At 71.8% G+C, this 18,342-nt stretch overlaps 7 protein-coding genes across 7 annotated transcripts; 4 read left to right on the top strand and 3 right to left on the bottom strand.

Moving 5' to 3' along the window:
• Positions 1-294: 294 nt before the first annotated feature.
• Positions 295-2,241, top strand: AURANDRAFT_65674 (hypothetical protein; the record flags this gene model as incomplete). Its single annotated transcript, XM_009040748.1, has 1 exon — positions 295-2,241. One exon carries the CDS (start codon positions 295-297, stop codon positions 2,239-2,241), a length of 1,947 nt encoding a protein of 648 aa, XP_009038996.1.
• A 1,204-nt stretch (positions 2,242-3,445) lies between these two features.
• AURANDRAFT_7130 (hypothetical protein) lies at positions 3,446-3,904 on the top strand (the record flags this gene model as incomplete). Its single annotated transcript, XM_009040749.1, has 1 exon — positions 3,446-3,904. A coding segment is annotated over one exon (459 nt), but the record flags the coding sequence as incomplete, so codon positions are not given.
• A 2,008-nt stretch (positions 3,905-5,912) lies between these two features.
• AURANDRAFT_12916 (hypothetical protein) lies at positions 5,913-6,920 on the top strand (the record flags this gene model as incomplete). The annotated part of the gene is made up of 1 exon (XM_009040750.1): positions 5,913-6,920. A coding segment is annotated over one exon (1,008 nt), but the record flags the coding sequence as incomplete, so codon positions are not given.
• A 409-nt stretch (positions 6,921-7,329) lies between these two features.
• Positions 7,330-8,784, bottom strand: AURANDRAFT_29345 (hypothetical protein; the record flags this gene model as incomplete). The annotated part of the gene is made up of 1 exon (XM_009040632.1): positions 7,330-8,784. One exon carries the CDS (start codon positions 8,782-8,784, stop codon positions 7,330-7,332), a length of 1,455 nt encoding a protein of 484 aa, XP_009038880.1.
• Positions 8,785-9,063: 279 nt separating this feature from the next.
• AURANDRAFT_7501 (hypothetical protein) lies at positions 9,064-9,477 on the bottom strand (the record flags this gene model as incomplete). The annotated part of the gene is made up of 1 exon (XM_009040631.1): positions 9,064-9,477. A coding segment is annotated over one exon (414 nt), but the record flags the coding sequence as incomplete, so codon positions are not given.
• A 141-nt stretch (positions 9,478-9,618) lies between these two features.
• Positions 9,619-10,134, bottom strand: AURANDRAFT_14079 (hypothetical protein; the record flags this gene model as incomplete). Its single annotated transcript, XM_009040630.1, has 1 exon — positions 9,619-10,134. A coding segment is annotated over one exon (516 nt), but the record flags the coding sequence as incomplete, so codon positions are not given.
• A 3,051-nt stretch (positions 10,135-13,185) lies between these two features.
• Positions 13,186-14,373, top strand: AURANDRAFT_65672 (hypothetical protein; the record flags this gene model as incomplete). Its single annotated transcript, XM_009040751.1, has 1 exon — positions 13,186-14,373. One exon carries the CDS (start codon positions 13,186-13,188, stop codon positions 14,371-14,373), a length of 1,188 nt encoding a protein of 395 aa, XP_009038999.1.
• Positions 14,374-18,342: the final 3,969 nt, after the last annotated feature.

Here is an 18,342-nt window from a genome sequence, read left to right as displayed (position 1 = left end):
AACACGCGACGTGTTCGATTGCTTGGCTGTGGAGAAATCGAGTAGAAATTTGCTTGGTTGCACCCCAAGTTGCCGTCCCCAGGCCAGGTGCCCAGAGCCTATTCGCGGTTCCCCCAGACGCGAGAAGACGGCGGCGAGACCGGCCTTCATGCGAGAACGTCGCGTGGACCTCGGCGATTGATCCCTCCTGCCCAGGCCGTCGCGCGGGTGTGCACCTTCGAACCTCGAGGAACCGGCCATCCTGAAGTCGTGCCGTGTTGAGCCCGCCTCGGTCCACAGCCGCGACGCGCAACGATGGACCTCGCGTCGGCGGCGTCGTCCGTCGTCGCCTCGGCGCCGTGCTGCGTGCTCACGCTCGCGGCGACGGGCGCGTGGCAGGACGCCCCGGACGCCGTCGCGGCCTTCGAGGAGCGCTGCGCCGGCGCGGCGTCGATCTTCGGGCGCGTCCTCGACGTGCGCCTCGCGCCGGGCGCCGGCGCCGACCGCACGGTGCGCGTCTACTTCGAGGACGGCGCCGGCGCCGCGGCCTGCGGCTACCGCTTCGCGTGCAACGGCGTCGAGCGATCCGCGGCGGCGACCTACGAGAACATGGACGCGCCCGTCGCGCTCCACTTCTCGGGCCTGCCCGGCGGCGGCGACGTCGCGCGCGCCGTCGGCGTCGAGTGCGGCGAGTACGGCCGCGTCCTCGACGCCTTACCGGCCGGCGCCGGCGTGCTCGTCGCCTTCGCGACGTTGCCGGGGGCGCAGGCCGCGGCCGTCGCGCTCGACGGCGCGGCCTTCGACGGCCGCCGCTGCTGTTGCGACTTCCGCGAGGCGCCCGAGGACGACCCCTGCTGCGTGCTCGCCAACGCCGTCGCGGACGCGGGCGACCTCGACGACCTGAGCAAGGTCGAGGTCGTCGGCGACTTCGAGGACGCGTGCGGCGGCTTCGGCAACCTGCGGCGCGTCGTCTTAGGCGGCGACGGCGTGCGCTGCTACTACGACGAGAACCGGGGCGCCGCGGCCTGCGCGGCGTCCATGGACGGGCGGCGCTTCGAGGGGCGGGAGCTGTCCGCGTCCGTCGAATGCCGCGGGTCGAAGCGGCGAACGCCCGCGGCGCTCTGCGCGGCCGTCTGCCAGGCGCTCGCGCCGCGGCCCGAGGCGCCCAAGCCGCCGCCGGCGCCGGAGACGGGCGCGGCGACGCTCGAGCGCGCCGTCGCGGCGCTCCGCGCGAGCGTCGCGGCGGAGCCCAGGGTCGCCCAGACGCGCGCGAACCTCGCGGGCGCGCTCGTCCGCGTCGGCGGCGTCGGCAACCTCGAGGAGGCCGCGCGCCACGCCAAGGCCTGCGTCGCCCTCAAGGGCGACTGGCCCTGGGGCCACTTCCGCCTCGGTTCAGCCTACTTTGCGCTGGGGAAGGTCCGGGAGGCGTCCGTGTCGCTCGCGATGGCCGAGACGCTCGAGCCGACGAACGCGCAGTTCGCCGACGCGGCGGCGCGCGCCAAGGAGGCCGCGGCGGCGCTCCTCGACCCCCTCGACGCCTTCACGGCCGAGGCCGAGGCCGCGGCGGCGAAGGACCTCATCTCCACGACGGAGCGCGCGAGGGCCGAGCGCGCCGCGGGCGACTTCGGCCAATCGAAGCGGAAGCGGCTCGAGGACGACAGCGACGACGAGGGCGAGCTGCTCAACATCAACTCGCGGGCCCACTGCTACATCTGCAAGCAGTGGGGCCACAGCAAGCGGGACTGCCCCATGGCCAAGTGCCAGTACTGCCACGAGATCGGACACCGGAAGCACGAGTGCCCGCTGTTCACGGCCGCGCTCGGCAACGCCGCGGAGGCGGAGAAGAAGGCGCGGCGCAAGCAGGGCTACGAGAAGAAGCGGGCGAAGCGCAAGGAGGAGTGGACGGCCATGCTCCGCGAGAAGACGGGCGTCGACGGCTTCGCCGCGCTCTACCGCGTCCTCGGCCTCCCCGAGCGGAAGCTGTCGACCGCGGGCGAGATCAAAAAGGCCTACCACAAGCGGTCGCTCCAGTACCACCCGGACAAGCACCCCGACGACCGCGAGGCCGCCCACGAGCGCTTCCTTGAGATCAAGGCCGCCTACGAGCTCCTGCTGGAGGGCATGGAGACGGGCGGCAAGGGCATGAACGGCGCGGTCTTCTCCGCGGGCGAGCTCACGGACGCGGCCGCGGCGACGGCGCTCCAGGACAAGGTCAACGCCCTCGCGGAGAAGGTCAAGACGTCGAGCGCCTGGGCCGGCTAACTTAGGGCAGCGCGTAGCCCGGGGGCTTGCCGGACGCGTTCGCGTCGGCGACGAGGAACGCCGTGAGCACGCGCCGCGTGCCCCGCGAGATCGGGTAGCCGCCGTGGGGCACGCCGCCGTAGAAGCAGAGCACGGACCCCGCGTCGCCGTTGATGAGGTCGCCCGTCGGCGCCACGAAGAGGCCGCCGTCGTCGTACTCGTCCCGCTCGTTGAGCGGCACGGTGAAGGACACGAGCGACTCGTCGACGTGCGGTTTCAGCGACGCGAAGCCCGGCGCGTCGCCGTCCGCGTCGTAGCGGATGACGAAGCAGTCGCGGACGACGGGCGGCCGCGCGGCGTCCACCAGTCGCGGAAAGAGCGTCGTCGCGCAGGGAAAGAGGATCCGGCGCACGACGGCGCGCGCGACGGCCGCGGCCGCCGGCGGCAGGTCGTGCGCCGGGACGTCGCACGTCGGGGCGTGCGCGTGTCGGTCCGTCGTCCAGCCGCGCGCGGCCGCGGCGGCCTCGGCGCCCGCGACGAGCTCCGCGCACGCGCGTTTGTCCACGAGCGGCCGTTTGGACGCGTGGACGACGCGGCGGCCGGAGTCGAGCCCGGCGGGCGGCTCGGGCACGTCGAAGGACATAAAGTCGGCCGCGCGGCACGCGACGGGCTCGCCGTCGTCGTCGCCGCGGAACGTCGCGGCGACGCGCTCAAAGTGCTGCAGCTCGTCGCACTCCGGGCAGCGCGCCGCGCCCGCGCGGAAGACGAGGTCCGCCTCGGCGAATTCGCCGGCGTCGGACAGGAGCTTGCCGAGCGCCTTCCAGTCCTGCGCCGCCGTCGGATCGGCGCGCAGCGACGACCGGAGCGTCGCGATGCTCAAGGCGTGCGTTTGCGAGACGAGGCAGGCGGCCAGCATCATGAGGCCTGCGGTGCGTGCCATGGCTGGATGCGGCGACTACTGTCTTGCGTCGCTTCTCACGTGCGCATCGACCGTGCCATGACTGCGATCACTGCCTTGCGTTGCTTCTCACGTGCGCATCGGCTCTGCCTACTACTTGTTGAATGTGCAAGCAGTGGGAAACATCGGCGTTTTGTCAAGGGGTCAAGCATGGCGGAGATCGAGGGGCTGGTCCTCGCCTTGCGCGAGGGCGACGACGCAGCGAAGACGGCGGCGGCGGAGGCGCTGGGCAACCTCGCGTGCGACAACGATGCCAACGATGTCGCGATCGCCGAGGCCGGCGGCATCCCGCTGCTCGTCGAGCTCCTGCGCGACGGGAGCGCGGAGGCCATTGCGGACGCCGCGTGGGCGCTGCGCAACCTCGCGTGCAACGACGACAACCGGGTCCTGATCGCCGAGGCCGGCGCCATCCCGCTGCTCGTCGATCTCCTGCGCGACGGGAGCGCGGACGCTAAAGAGGAGGCCGCGTGTGCGCTGTGCAACCTCTCGTGCAACGACGCCATCCGGGTCCTGATCGCCGAGGCCGGCGGCATCCCGCCGCTCGTCCAGCTCGTCCGTGACGGGAGCGCGGACGCCAAATTGGAGGCCGCGTGGGCGCTGCGCAACCTCGGCTGCGACAACGGCGACAACCAGGTCCTGATCGCCGGCGCGGGCGGCATCGCGCCGCTCGTCGAGCTCCTGCGCGACGGGAGCGCGGAGGCCAAAGCGGAGGCCGCGCGGGCGCTGGACAGTCTCGCGTGGAACTCCGACGCCAACGCTGTCGCGATCGCAGCGACCGTCGGCCTCGAGGCGCTCGTCGAGCTCGCGCGGCGCGGCCGCGTGACCGTCGACGAGCTGTCGGTCGTGCGCGATGCGGGCGATCACGCCAAGCGCAAGGCCGCGCTGGTCGTCGCCGCGCTGCTTCGCGCCTGCGTCCCGGACGAACTGCGGAGCCGAGCCGACGTCCGGGACGTCATCCGCGGCGTCATCGGGGCCCACCTCTAGGACGCATCGCTAAAAGCACAAACGCCCCTACACACCCGTGCTCTTCCCGCCCTTGGAGCGGGAGCTGTGGAGGTAGGCGTCGCGGGCGAGCTTGGACGTGTTCGCGTAGTGGTCCTTGCCGCGGGTCCGCGCGCGCGCGCGGAGCGCGTCCCGCGCCTCCGAAGAGCAGCGCGCGCACGCGCAGTCGAACTCGTAGTGGGATTTCAGGATGTGCCGCCGCTCCTCGCGCGGCAGGCCCGCGTCGACGTAGGAGATCGTGAGCTCGGCGCCCACATCAATAGCTTTCAGCGCCGAGAGCGCGACGTAGCCGTCGTCGTCGACCGTGGCCGCGCAGTTCGGGTCGCAGTCGTGGTTCGTGTAGCCCATGTGGACGCCCAGCGCGCAGCCCACCTTGGCGCCGCCGCGGAAGATGGCCCCGGCGTTGCCGCGGATCTGGCCGATGATCTGGGCCACGGCGGGTTCCGGGATCCCGGCGACCTTGGAGAGCGCCGCGCGCTGCGCCGGCGGGACGACGTCCGCGGAGGCCTGCAACGTCTCGACGAGCGCGAGGGGCTCCTTGGGCCCGCCGCCGTCGCAGGGCGCGCACCAGTCGCCGGCCGCGGCGATGGCGCGGTAGCGGAGCATCATGCGCAGGGGCGACGTCTCGCCCCTGGTCGCCGACGCCGGCAGGGATCGGAACGCGGCGCACTCGTGCTCGTGCCACGCGCGGCGGCCCCGGTCGTCGCAGCCGCGGCAGACGGCGAAGCGGCCGCAGCCGCGGCAGGCGCGGAGCGCGGGGCGGCGGATCGCGACTTCGGGCGCGTCGCCGGCCGCGGCGAGCGCCGCGAGGCATTTCTCCCGCGCGCCCGCGCCGCCGGCGAGCGGCGCGCCGTCGACGGCGACGATGACGTCGCCGTCGCGCAGATCCGCGCCGGCGTTCGGGCCGTCCTTGGAGAGCGCGGCGACGACGGCGCGCGTCTCGGAGTCGACGACGCTCTCGTTGACGAAGACGCCGACGCGGCCGTCCTTCTTCGCTAGGGTTACGCTCCGCTCCTCGGGCGCGCCGCCGGCGCGGAAGCAGAAGCCGCAGACGGTCGCGGCGTGCGCGTCGAAGATCGTCGACAGCGCGGGCACGGCGCGCGACACGACGTCGCCGGGCCGCGCGGCCGACGTCGCGAAGAGCCCCATGCCGCGGCCGGGGCCGGACGCCCGGCGCTCCGTCGCGTCGACGTAGCGGTGCGCCGGCGCCTTGGCCTTGGCCTTCTGGCGCGCCTTCTTGGCCTTGTTCTTCGCGCGCTTCTTCGCCGCGGCGTCGGGTCTTTCCTCTGGCTCGGTGGTCTTGGTGGCGGGTCCTTCGTCTGGCTCGGTGGTTTTGGTGTGCATGTCCTCCGGCGACTGCGCGTTTTCAATGTTTTCGTCCGCCTTGGCGAGTGGTGCGCCTTCCGTGGGGTGTGTGAGCGATTGAGCGTCGTCTGCGGGCTGCGTGGACTCCGCGAGCGACGCCATGGCGGGCAGCGTTTTGTGCGAGCGTCAACCGACGGGCCTCAACGTCGAGGCATCGTGCACTTCGGGCCGAAGCCGCGCGCCCCTATAGCCATCCTGCGAAGCCGTCTGGATAACGCGACAGCCGCGCGCCCAGTCGACGAGCCACTCAAGCGAGCTCGCAGTAGTCGCCTCACAACTGCCACAGTCGCGCGCGCCGTCCACCGCGCGCACGGAACCGCGCGCACCAGCCATGGCCGACCCCTTCCTCAGTGGCGTGCGGAGCCCGGAGAAGGTGCCCGTGACGATCCTGACGGGCTTCCTCGGCAGCGGGAAGACGACGCTGCTGAACCACATCCTCACGGCGCAGCACGGCAAGCGCATCGCCGTCATCGAGAACGAGTTCGGCGACGTCGGCATCGACGAGCATCTCCTGAAGCAGAACATGAAGCAGCAGGTCGAGGGCGAGGAGCTCATCGAGATGATGAACGGCTGCATCTGCTGCACGGTGCGCGCGGACCTCGCCGTCGTGCTCAAGAAGCTCAAGCTCAAGCACGACTTCAACCCGCTCGACGGCATCGTCATCGAGACCACGGGCATGGCGGACCCGGCGCCCGTGGCCCAGACCTTCTTCGTCGAGGAGGAGATCAAGCAGTTCGCGAAGCTCGACGGCATCGTGACCCTCGTCGACGTCAAGCACATCGTCCAGCACCTCGACGAGGAGAAGCCCGAGGGCGCGGAGAACGAGGCCGTCGAGCAGGTCGCGTTCGCGGATCGCCTCATCCTCAACAAGATGGACCTCGTGCCCGACGAGGGCGAGCGCAAGGCCGTGGCGGCGCGGCTCCGGGCCATCAACAAGTTCGCGCCCATCGTCCGCTGCGAGCAGAGCAAGGTGTCGCCGGACCAGGTGCTGAACATCGGCGCGTTCGATTTGAAGCGGACGCTGGACATGGACCCCGAGTTCCTCAACACGGACGGCGAGCACGAGCACGACGCCTCCGTGACGTCCCTGGGCATCGACCTGCCGAGCCCCGGCTCCGCGGTGGACTTGGGGCTCTACAACAACTGGCTCGACGGCTTGATGCGGACCAAGGGCGCGGACCTGTTCCGCATGAAGGGCGTGCTCGACGCCGTGGGCCTCCCCTGCCGCTACGCCTTCCACGCGGTCCACATGATCTACAACGGCCACTTCATCGAGCCCTGGGCGCCGAACGAGGCGCGGTCGACGAAGCTCACGCTCATCGGCAAGAATTTGGACCACGCGGCGCTCAAGGCGGGCTTCCTCGCCTGCCTCGCGACGCCCGAGAACTACGCGGCCTACGAGGCCAAGCTCCGCTTCAAGGTCGGCGACGAGGTCATGGCGAACCGCCGCGGCGACTGGTGCCGCGGCACGATCATCGCGCGGCCCTACCGCGAGCCCGAGTTCGGGCCCGAGTTCCTCGCGCCCTACCAGATCGAGCTCCACGACCGCGACCGCACGCTCATCTACACGCCCGTCGACGACGACGAGTGCATCAAGGAGGCGACCGACTACGAGGCCCAGATCAAGAAGCTCAAGACGGGGAACTAGGGGGGGCCTTCCGGGCCGCCGAAGTTCCGGCTGTGTGTGGCGCGGGGACGACCTTAACGCGCGTCCCGGCGCTGGTGCGACTCCCCGGTAGGCGCGCAGCACGAGTAGTTCGAACGTGCGACTTAGGGGGCTTGGCCTAGTTCGCGAGGAGCACCGCGGGCGCGGCCGCGGGCGCCGCGGCGGGCTCGACCTGCTTGACCGCGTCCGGGTTCTTGGCCTCGTGGACCTCCTTGTGGTAGATGCGGCTCGCCTTGAACCAGGCGTTGGGGTGGTTGCCGACGCCGTCGGGCCGCGCGGCGACGCCCGCGGCCTTGGGGTGCGTGACCTCGAAGTGCTTCTGGCACGCGAGCTGGTAGTTCTTCGACTTGGCCTGGCCGAGGATGGCCTGGGACGACTCGCGCGAGATGTCCATGGCGCCGAGGATGGACGCGAGGTGGTCGTCGTCGTAGTGCTTGTAGGGGCAGCCGTGGTACTCGCCGGGGCCGGGCGCCATGTCCATGATGAGCTTGTAGCAGCCGTAGGGACTGTACTCCGTGCGCTTGCCCTCCTTGCCGTAGCGGTGGCGGATGTTGTAGGCGTACTCCTTGGAGAAGGCGTCGACGGTCATGATCTTCGTGAACTCGGCCTGGAAGAAGCGGAGCTGGTCCTCCATCGAAAGGCCCGCGGCCTTCAGGAAGAGGCCGTACTGCTGCCGGCCCCAGTGCTTGAGCTTGTGGTCGCGCTTGAGGGCGCCGTGGAGCTGCTGCATGCAGAGGGGCATGGACTGCTTCGCGAGCGCGTCGATCTGCTCCGGGTGGATGCCCTCGACGTCGTCGTCCTCTAAATCCTTGCCGTTCGACAGGTCGTGCTTCTCGATGTTGTTGAGCAGCGGGCTCAGGCGCGGGTCGCCGGCGGCGGCGGCGAGGGACGACGACGCCTTGGCGAGGGACCGGGACAGGGCACTGCGGAAGCGCGCGACGACGATCGCGTGGAGCTTCGCCGCGGGCACGTACGCGTAGCCTTTCTCGAGGTAGACCTCGCGGCGGCCGATGAGGTCGATGGCCTCGACGAAGGGCACGCGGTAGTAGCCCGCGGCGCCGCCGTCGCCCGTCTTCGAGATCTTCGAGAGCGCGACGGACCGCGCGTCGACGTCCGCGTCGGACACCTCCTCGAACTTCAGACCGTTCGCCGCGAGGAAGAGGCCGAGCTGCGGGCCGCTGAGCGTGCCGAGGCGGTGCTTGAAGAGGGCGCACTCCTGGGTCAGGAACCAGCGCCGCATCTCCTCCGTGCGGCTGTAGCCCAGGCGCAGGATGAAGTGGCTCACCTGGTCCTTGCGCTCGTCGGCCTTGACGTGCTCCGCCGAGCCCCGGAGCGGCAGCGCCTGCGCGAGCACCGGCGCGAGCTCCGCCTCGAGCTCGCGGGGCTTGAAGCCCTTCTGCTTCAGCGCGTCGATGGTCCGCAGGATCTTCAGCCGGTCCACGGCGTAGATCTCGAACTCGTCCAGCGTCAGCTCCGTCTGCGGCGGCCGCTCGTAGAGCGACACGAGCACGTGGCGCGACACCACGGCCGGCGTCCGCGGCGTCGCCTGCTGGCGCCGGTTCGACACGATCATCGTCGCGGCGTTGCGGGGGGCGAGAGGACGCGCGCGGCGGGCCAACTGGCGCTCACTCAGAGAGCACCAGACGCTCGTTCGAACGATCGATCCCGCCAAGACATTTCGTCCGATGTTGAAGTGCCGGCTGAGTTCATGTTGACCATTAGTTAACCGTGTGTTGCTTATGTTTTACTCCTCTCACGAGATCGCCCACCCGTCCTCCGCGGGCGCCGTGCAGTTGGCGCCGCCGACGGCGAACGCCTTGCCCTTGTAGTAGGCGACGCCGCCCTTGGTCGTGAAGTGGGGCTGGGCCTTGAGGAACAGCTTCTTCTTGTCCGTCTGCGCGTCGGACGCGGGCGGGTTGTCGAGGCCCTCGAGGGCGACGCGGTCGCCGGGCCGGGCGTCCGCCGGCGGGTCCACGAAGACGACCCGGTCGTGGGCCGCGTTCGACGCGCACAACACCATGCCCTGGGACGGGAAGCCGCCGAGCTTCTTGGCCTTCAGATTCGCGATGACTAAGACGAGGCGGTCCTTCAGGTCCTCGACCTTGTAGAAGGCCTGGAGGCCCGACGCGATGGACCGCACGCCCCCGAAGGCCTCGCCGCAGTCGATCTTCTCGCAGAAGAGCTTGTCGCTCTCGGGATGCGGCCAGGCCTCGACGATGCGGCCCACGACCAGGGCCAGGCGGGACGCGGCCGTGTCGTCGTCGTCGCCGTGGTCGGCGAATTCCGCGGCCTTGGGCGTCTTGCCGCCCTTGGGCGCCGGCGCCTTGTCCTTCTTCTCCTTCGGAGGCGCCTTCTCCTTCTTCTCCTTCTCGCCTCGCGCCGCGTCGCCGCCGGGCGCCGCGTCCCACTCGCGCTCGTCGCGCGGCGCGGAGACGTCGAGGACCAGGGGGTCGAAGCGCTTCAGGAAGTCGGCGACGGTCACGCCGAGCTTCAGATCCGTGTGCCCCGCGCCCATCCAAATAAACCCGCCCGGCGCGTCGCGCGCCGCGGACGCGAGCACCACGGGCACGCGCTTTTCCGCCATCCCGAAGGGCGTCACGGCGTTGTGCTCGAAGCCCGACAGCGCCGCCATCGTCGCCTCGTCGGCGACGCGGAAGTTGAACTGGTTCTTCGAGAGGCCCGTCCTCGCGGAGAGCGCCGAACGCATGCGCTGCGCGTCGTAGGCCGCCGCGTACTGGACGACGACGAGGTAGTGCTTCGCGTTCTCCCGCGCGAAGGGGTCGTCGCCGCGCCACTGCTTGTTCTCGACGAGCATCGTCTTCGTCATCTGCCGCACGTCGCAGCCGAGCTCAGCCGCGCGCGACCGCATGGGCTTACCATAATAATTCGCGCCGACCCACTTGGTGCAGACGGTGGACGCGCTGGCCCGCGCGTCGGCGACGGCGCGCCGCGCGCCGGCGCTCGCGCCGGCGCCGCGCTTCTTCTCGAGGGCCTCGACGCGCTTGCGCAGGCCGGCGATGCGGCCCAGGAGGGCCCGGTCGTCGCCGGTCGTCGGCGCGGGCGGTGTGTTGACGCAGAGCTCCTCCATGAGCCAGCCCAGCGGCTCGTTGCGCAGCTGGGCGCGGAGGTTGGTGGGCGCCATTTTGGAGAGGCTGTCGAGCTCCGAGCTGTTTCAGCGAGCGCTGCGGCGCTGCCACAACCGCTCGAGACTCGAGCGCTCGACGCGTGCCGCAACTCGTCGTCCCTCGCCTCGACGCGTGCTCAACATGCGCCTCCTCCTCGCCCTCCTCGTCGCCCGCGCCGCCGAGCCCGAAAATACCCCGGCCCTCCAAGCCCTCGTCTCGAGCGCCGAGAACTTCGACCGGTGCGCCCTGCGGCGCGGCGCCGTCCCGTCGGGCGTCGCTGCCGAGCCGCTCATGCGCGCCGCGGAGGCGTTGATGCCCGCCTTCGACGCCTACGGGTCCTTCTTCGGCCATGTGGCGCGGAAGGATCTGCTGGGCAACGTGCGCAAGTTGGAACGCCTCGGCGCGACGGACGCGAGCGACGTCGGGCGCCTGCCGCTCGCCGACGCCGACATCACGCATCCCGACAGCGCGGCGCGCGCGCTCTTCTGGACGAACCGCATCTTCCAGCAGATCGCCGGCACCTTCGAGAACCTGCTGGACGACGGCGACGCGTCGCTCTACCGCTGCTCGCTGGACGCGTACGAAGCCGTCACGGCGCCCTACAACTCCGCCGCGCACCGCGCGATCGCGAAGATCCTGTTCCGCATCGTCCCGTCGCGCGACGCCTTCGTCGCCATCTACGGCGGCGCGGCCTTCGGCGACGTCGCGCCGACGCTGCGGCGGTGGCTCGACGCGTCGGCGCCCGCGCGGCGGTCGCTCGACGCGTACTTCGACGGGCGGGGCTGGCTCAAGCCGCCGCTGCGCTTCGGCGGCGAGGGCGCGTGCCGCACGGGCGCGGGGGACCTCTGCGCCGACGTCGCCGCCGCGCCGCCGCCGCCGCCGCGCGCGTTCGCCGAGGCGGCCTGGCTCGCGACGCCCGCGCTCTGGTAACGCTAGGTGGCCTCCTTATCCGACAGGACGGGCTCGACCTGGGCCCGGTTCTTGCCGACGAGGTCGCCGCCGGACGTCGACCGGCGCCGCTTGTGGAGCGTCGCGGTGACGCGGTCGCCCCCCGTGGTCATGTCGACGCCCCACTGCAGGAAGACGGCCGCGGCGCCGTGGAAGAAGGCCGGCGTGACGATGGCCATGCGCATGGAGCCCGTCGCCTCGTAGACGAGGCCGAAGATGAGGGGCGGCGCCCATCCGAGCGAGATGGACGCGAACTGGTAGATGCCCATGACCCGGCCCTCGAGGCCGCCGGGGATGAGCACGGCGACGACGTTGCGCTGCGCCGGGTACATGAAGCCGACCGCGAGGCCCAGCGTCGCGGAGAAGAGCGGCACGAGCGGCGCGTGCGAGTTGTCGTAGAGGCACGCCGGGATCGCGGCGATGAGCACCGCGAAGGACAGGCAGTTCCCGAAGAGGGCCTCCTTGGCGCGGCCGCCCGCGGCGAGCTTCCGGCTCAAGAGCGCGCCGGGGATCGTGAAGAGGATCGCGAGCGTGAGCACGGGCCCGACCTCGAGGCAGAGCTGCTGCGACACGTAGACGACGACGAGGCCGATGATGGACGACGTGCCCGCCTCCATGACCGCGAAGGCCAGGAGGAAGCGGTAGAGCTGGGGGAAGTCCGCCGCGAGCATGGACGCCGTCTCCCGCACCTTCAAAAAGCCCGCGGTGAGCAGCGACGCGCCCTCGGGCACCGCGTGCGCCGTCGGCCGCGGCGTCAGGTAGCGCCAGCTCGCGAGGGCGATGGGGCCGCCGACGAGGCAGCTCAGCGCCTGGGCGAAGCGCGCCGTGTCCCGCACGCCGACGGAGTCGGAGCCCTCGACCGTCGCGACGAGGCTCATGAAGACGAGCATGCTCGCGAGCTCGAGGACGCGCGCCTTGGCGTTGATGCGCTGCATGTGGCCGTCGAGGTCGTCCGTGAGCTCCGGCATGTAGGCCATGGCGCAGACGACGTTCGTGAGGTACGCGGCCGAGGCGACGGAGCCCTGGAGCAGCAGCAGGAAGAGCCACGACGCCGCCGCGATGCCCGTCTGCGCGAGGGAGCAGAGCCAGGCGACGACGAGGCCCGCGATGCCCAGGCGCCGCCGGTGCGGGCTGTGGTCGACGACGGAGCCCACGACGGGCATGAACGTCGCGGAGACGAGCGAGCCCAGCGCCATGACCTGCACGACCAACGTCACGGGCTTGAGGCCCAGGATGCGCCCGCAGGCGTCGTCGTCGTCGTCGTCGCCGAAGATCGCCGTGCCGTTGACGAACGCGACCGCGTCGTCGTCGTCGTCGTCCTCGCAGCCCGTGCCGCCCGTCGTGCAGCCCGCGGCGTCGTTGGCGAAACTGAGCATGGCGTTGAACAGGAAGAGCTGGCTGATGAAGAGCAGGCCGCGGCCCACGTTGTTCAGCAGGTAGCCCCGGATGTCCGGGTTCTCGGCCTCTCCCACATCCCAGGTGCAGCAGCCCATTGTCGCGATGGCGTGGGGACAATCTCCTCTTACTAGCAGACCATGTTATCGCGTTGCGGGCTGCTCCAAACCTCACGAGGTCGATCTTGAGCATTTTTTGTAGCTCTCACTCTACTCTCACAGTCTGGGCAGCTCGCCCGCGCGCGTCCAGCCGCCGCCCCGCGCAACCTCCGACCGCGTCGCCACGCCAACCCCGCGGACACGTCCATTCAAAGCCATGGCCCGCGAGCGGAACGAAGCCCGGCTCATGGAAGCGCTGATGAGCCAGCAGCCCGATCCCTTCGCCGCGATCCTCGCCTGGGAGGACGACCGCCCCTTCCCCCGGGACTTTCGGCTCGCCGCGGAGTGCTCGAAGCGCGCCGGCGTGCTGGCGATGATGGCCGACATGCGGTCCGACGAGGGGAGGCGATGCGGACCCAGGCCTTCGCCGCCCTCCTGCGCGCGATGGTCCTCTCCGACAGCCGCATCGGCGCCATGGGCCACACGCTCCAGGCGCTGCGCCTGCCCGAGGCGTTCTTCCACGTCACGGAGGACTTTGCGTTCACCGGCGAGATGTGCCTCTGCCGGCTGGACCCCGCGGTCTTTATCGCGCTCGCGTGCGGCGTCTACATCAGCAACAACTACGACGGCGCCGTGCGCGCGAACGGGCGCCGCGTCTGCCACGAGCTGCTCGCGCACCTGGACGCCGGCAGCGTGGACCTGTCCGCCCTCGACGCCGCGGCCGCGGCGGACGGCGGCAGCGTCGAGGGGCCCTTCGCGGGCGTGACGGCGCGCGACGTCCGCTTCGCCGTCGCGACGTTCGGCGTCAAGGTCAACCGGCGGCTCTACCGGTCGCCCGAGGGCGACCGCGGCGGCGCGCCCGGCGCGCGGGCGCCGACGACCGCCGAGCTCCTCAACGCCGTCGAGGCGCTCGCGCGGCGCCAGGTCGATTTCGACGGCGACGACGCGCGGGGCCACTGGAACCTCGGCTGGGTCGCGCAGGAGCGCGTCCAGTCGGGGCGCGCGGACGGCCACGCCGAGGCCGCGGACCACTTCCTCGCCGCGCTGGTCCGCGCGGACGCGCGGGGCAACGACATCGTCTCCGCGACGTCGCGCATCGAGCACGCGGGGTGCCTGATCTCGGCGCCGGGCTACGTGGACCTCCTGCGCATGCGGCGCCTCAAGGCCGAGGCGCGCGCGTACGTGCAGGCGCTGAAGCCCATCTCCATGGACCCCTGCGTCTACGGCGAGTCCTCCTACAAGAACGTGCTCGACGGCTTCCTGGACCACCACGCGGCGCTGCGGAAGCAGGTCCGGCGCGACGCCGGGCCGGACCGCGAGGTCGACAAGCTCATGGTGCCGACCGTCGGCGAGGAGGGCATGGCGATCCGCCGCGCGGGCGAGCGCGACATGGGCGCCTACGGCCCCCGGGGCCAGGCCGCGGTCGGCGCCAAGGCCCTGACGACCTGCGACCACTGCGGCAAGGACTTCCGGAAGCTCCGGCAGTGCGCGCGCTGCAAGCGCGCGGCCTACTGCGGCGGCGAGTGCCAGGCGCTCGCGTGGCCGGGCCACAAGAAGGCCTGCAAGGCCGCGGCCAAGGAAGCGGCCTCGCGCTAACCAAGCATGTTCATTAGAGGGGCCGCTCGACGACGGTGTGCGTCGCCGTGACGTGGAAGCGGATCGTCCCGATGAGGAGCTCGTCGCCGCTCTCGAGGTCGCAGCGGTCGCTCTTCTCGTGGAGCCCGCTCAGGCGGATCCAGGTGCCGTTCGTCGACGACTTGCCCGCGGACGTGCCGTCCGCGAGGCGGAAGCCGCCGCCGGCGAAGACGACGCGCGCGTGCTCGGCGGAGACGGAGCTGTCGACGCCGACGGCCTCGCCGTCGACGACGTGGGAGAAGGCCACGGCGTTGGTCGTCCGCCGCCCGAGCGTCGCGCCCTTGTCCGTGATCTTGAAGATCTTGCCCTGGAGCGGGCTCCCGTCGGGCGCGAAGCACTCGAGGCCGAGCGCGGCCTCGCCGGCGCCGGCGGCGCCGGCGGAGTCGGAGACGACGCAGAGCTGGTGCTTGCCGATCATGGCCATGGCGCCGAGCGTGAGGGGCGCCTCGGCGCCGTTGCGGAGCCGCCGGAACGTGCCCGACGCCGAGCCCAGGTCGCGCACGGCGAAGCGGCCGCCGTCGTGGCCGATCTCGAAGTGGCGCCGCGACACCGTCGAGTCGGCGAACGGCATGAAGTCGCGGTCGCCGATGCCGCCGCCGTCGTCGGGCGCGCCGCCGCTCGCCGACGGCCTCCTACGGCCGCCGACGACGCCGTTCTTCGACACCTCGAAGGACCGGCCGTTCCACTCGGACTCGGGCGGCCTGGGCAGCAAAAGGGTGATTCAACGTCGCTTCAACGTGAGTGTTCCGCGCGCGCGCGTTCCGGAAAAAGCATCCACGCTTCGAGACCGTTCCGAGAGATGATCGCTCGTCCAAGAATTAGCCAAAACGAGTGGAAAATGGCCGAGATATGAGCCTTTGAAGTTGGGAATTTCGCTCTCTTTTGCTGCCCTGCGGGCGGCCCGAGGCACTGGAGCAGCAACACGGGCTCGGACGCGAGCTCCGCGCGGCGGCCGCCGGGCCGCCCGGCGCTCGACGGCGGCCTCGGCATGCCGTCGTCGGCCGTCTCGAAGGTCTTGCGCTCCTCGCGCGCGTCGCACGAGGGCGTCGCGCCGCCCTCCGCGGAGCTGTACAGGCCCGCGCCGCCCTCGAGGACGAGGTCGTCGACGAGTCTTTTTAGGTTGTGGTTCGGCACGAGCATGCGGTGCTCGAGGCGCTCGCCGGTCTTGGGCGAGTTGTCGTGGTGGAGCAGCCAGCGCTCGATGGCCGACCGGTCGTAGGTGTGGCCGTCCGCGGCGATGACCGGCACCTGCGGAAGTCGCGCGGTCGCTCGCGGCCAGCCGCGCGCGCGCGCCGCGGGCGCCGGGCGACGCGCGCGCATGAGCTGCCGCGTGATCGGGCACGTGAACTCGTCGCGGAGCTCCTGCGCGCGGGGGGTGCCATCGCTGCGGCGGTCGCGCGGTCGCGCGGCGCTGCGGAGCGCGCCTGGCCCTGCTGGAGCTGGACGACGCGTCCCCCCTCGTCGGCGCCCGCCGACGGTGGCGGCGATCCCGAGTCGTACGGCATGGTCTCCCGCCGCTGCGGCGCGGCGCGCGTAGCGGCTTGACCCCGATGTTTTGTGGCAGCACCGTCGCGGAATATATGAACCTCAATGTGCCTCGGCAGCGCAGCGCCGTTTCATCATTGCGGGGCACGGCACGGCCTATCGTCGTCGTCCGCCATGTCGTCGATGCACGGGAAGGTCCCGAAGATGGTCTACGGCGACGCGGCGCGGCGCGAGGCCATGGCCCTGCCGGCGACGTTCGGCGAGCTCCAGCGGCGCTGCCACCAGGCCATGGGCTGCTACTGCGAGATGTACCTCGACTCCGGCGCCGACGGGCACATCCCGGCGTCGTCGCCGAACGTGCGCATCACGAACGAGGCCCAGTACGGCATCGTCCGCGACCGCGACGTCATCATCCTCGTGGACCCCGCCGGGCGCCGGCTCTCGCTGAAGGAGCTCGGCTCCATCTTCGACGGGTTGACGGTCTACCGGCGCGACTACGTCGCGCACCCCGCGCGCGCCCCCCGGGGCCCGGCGGGCGATTTGGAGCTCGAGGGCGAGCCCCTGCCGGACATGAGCGCCTGGTGCTACCGCACGACGTACCGGTCGCACTTCACGCCGAAGGCGCTGCCGCCGCGCGACGCGCTGCCCTCCGAGGTCCCCGACCGCGCGCCCGACGGCTGCCTCACGGGCAAGACGACCTACGAGTGCGACTACGTCGCCCACCCCCGGAACGCCAAGCCCCACCCCGGCGAGGACGTCCGCGAGATCCCGCGGCCGTGGACGCAGGAGTACCGGTCGACGTACGCCGCGCACTTCCTTGGGCCCAAGGTCGACGAGCCCAAGCGCGGCAGCTGGGGCTGCGACTTCCCGGACAAGCTGCCCGGCGCGCCCTGGCGCGCCACGGAGTACGCCGACGAGTACGTCGAGAAGGTGGCCGTCACCGTGCGGCCCGACCCGGGCATCCACGGCGGGCCCTCCGGCGACCACGGCATGGGCGAGTGGGAGAGCTCCCACCGCGCGGCCTACGTCGACCACGGCCGCACGAAGCGGGGCGACCTCGTCTTCGTCGAGCCCGAGCGCGGGACCTGCTAGACGGGAGGCGGCGCGGAGGACGCCCCGCGTAAGAGCGCGTTAGCACCGGCGGCCTAGGCGCCCCGCAGCCAGGCGAGCCACCCCTTGGGCGCGTCCCCGCCGGCGTCCGCGGCCTCGCGCTTCTTGCGCTTCTTCGCCGCGCGGCGGTGCGCGAGGAAGCGCCGCTTGAGCGGCCGGGACGCGTTCGACTTCCGCGCGACGAGGTCCCGGCTCAGGGCCGCCGCGAGGTTCAGCGCGAGCGTCGGGTGGTCCACGAGCAGCGTCTCGATGAGCTTCTCCGCGAAGGCGAGGCCGATCTCCGGCGCCGTGAACGCGCGGCAGTCGCCCCGCGGCCGCGCGCCGTACTGCTCGAGGATCGCGTCGTCCAGGACGAGGTCCGCCTCGCCGACGAAGCACCGGTCCAGCGTCACGGGGCAGTCGTAGAGCTCGAGCGTGAAGTCGCGCACGCCGATGGACCCGACGACGAAGAGCGCGCGGTCCGGCTCCGGCGCCGCGTCGGCGGCCGGCGGCGGCTCGTCGTCGTCGGACGCGGGCGCCGCCCGGGGCACGGGGTGGTGCGCCCTCGCGGACAGGTTGTGCGCCAGATTCACGACGACGTGGCGGAGCACGTCCTTGGCGTGGTCGCAGGCCCAGCGCTCGAAGGCGTCGGCCCGGGCCACGGCCCGGGCCTTGGCGCGGCGCAGCGCGCGCGTCGCCTCGCGGACCGCGCCGTCGGGCGGCGCGACGCGGCGCGCCGTGCGCTCCAACGCCTTCTTCGTCGCCGCGTAGGACGCGCCGCAGGCCTGGGCGATGCGGTCGACGTCGCGCTTGCGCCACCAGCGCGCGCCGTAGGCGCCGGGCCGCGGGCTCTTCGTCTCCGCGTCGCTCGGCTCGCCCTCGGACGACGAGTCCTCCAAAGGAAGCAGGAACCGCGACACGGGCGGCGCGTCGTCGTCGGACGTCTCCTCGGAGCTCGACGTCGTGTGGAGCTCGAGCACGTGGGACGACGCGCGCCGCGCGCGCACGGCCGCGTGGGCCGACGCCCAGTTCAGCGCGCCGTCGGCCTCGCGGTGCAGGCGCAGGTCGACGGCCTCGACCTCGAGCGCGTCCAGACGGAACGGCGCCGCGGCCTCGTCGCGCCGCCGGAAGGCGCGCGCGACCAGCGACGAGCTCCAGCCGACCGTGAACGACCCGACGCTCAGCGCGGGGCCCGGCGGCGGCGCCGCGTCGTCGTCGCCGCGCGGCCACGCGTCGACCCGGAGCCCGCGGACCGTGACCTCGCCGCGCGCCAGCGCGCAGCACAGGGACCGGATCGTCACCCGCGTGCCCAGGGCGTCGCTGCACGCGCGCTCGGCCAATCGCCGCAGCGCGCCG

The sequence above is a fragment of the Aureococcus anophagefferens genome (assembly GCF_000186865.1).
Source record: "Aureococcus anophagefferens unplaced genomic scaffold AURANscaffold_16, whole genome shotgun sequence".
NCBI classification, from domain to species: domain Eukaryota; class Pelagophyceae; order Pelagomonadales; family Pelagomonadaceae; genus Aureococcus; species Aureococcus anophagefferens.
This window is presented reverse-complemented; position numbering and strand designations above follow the sequence as displayed.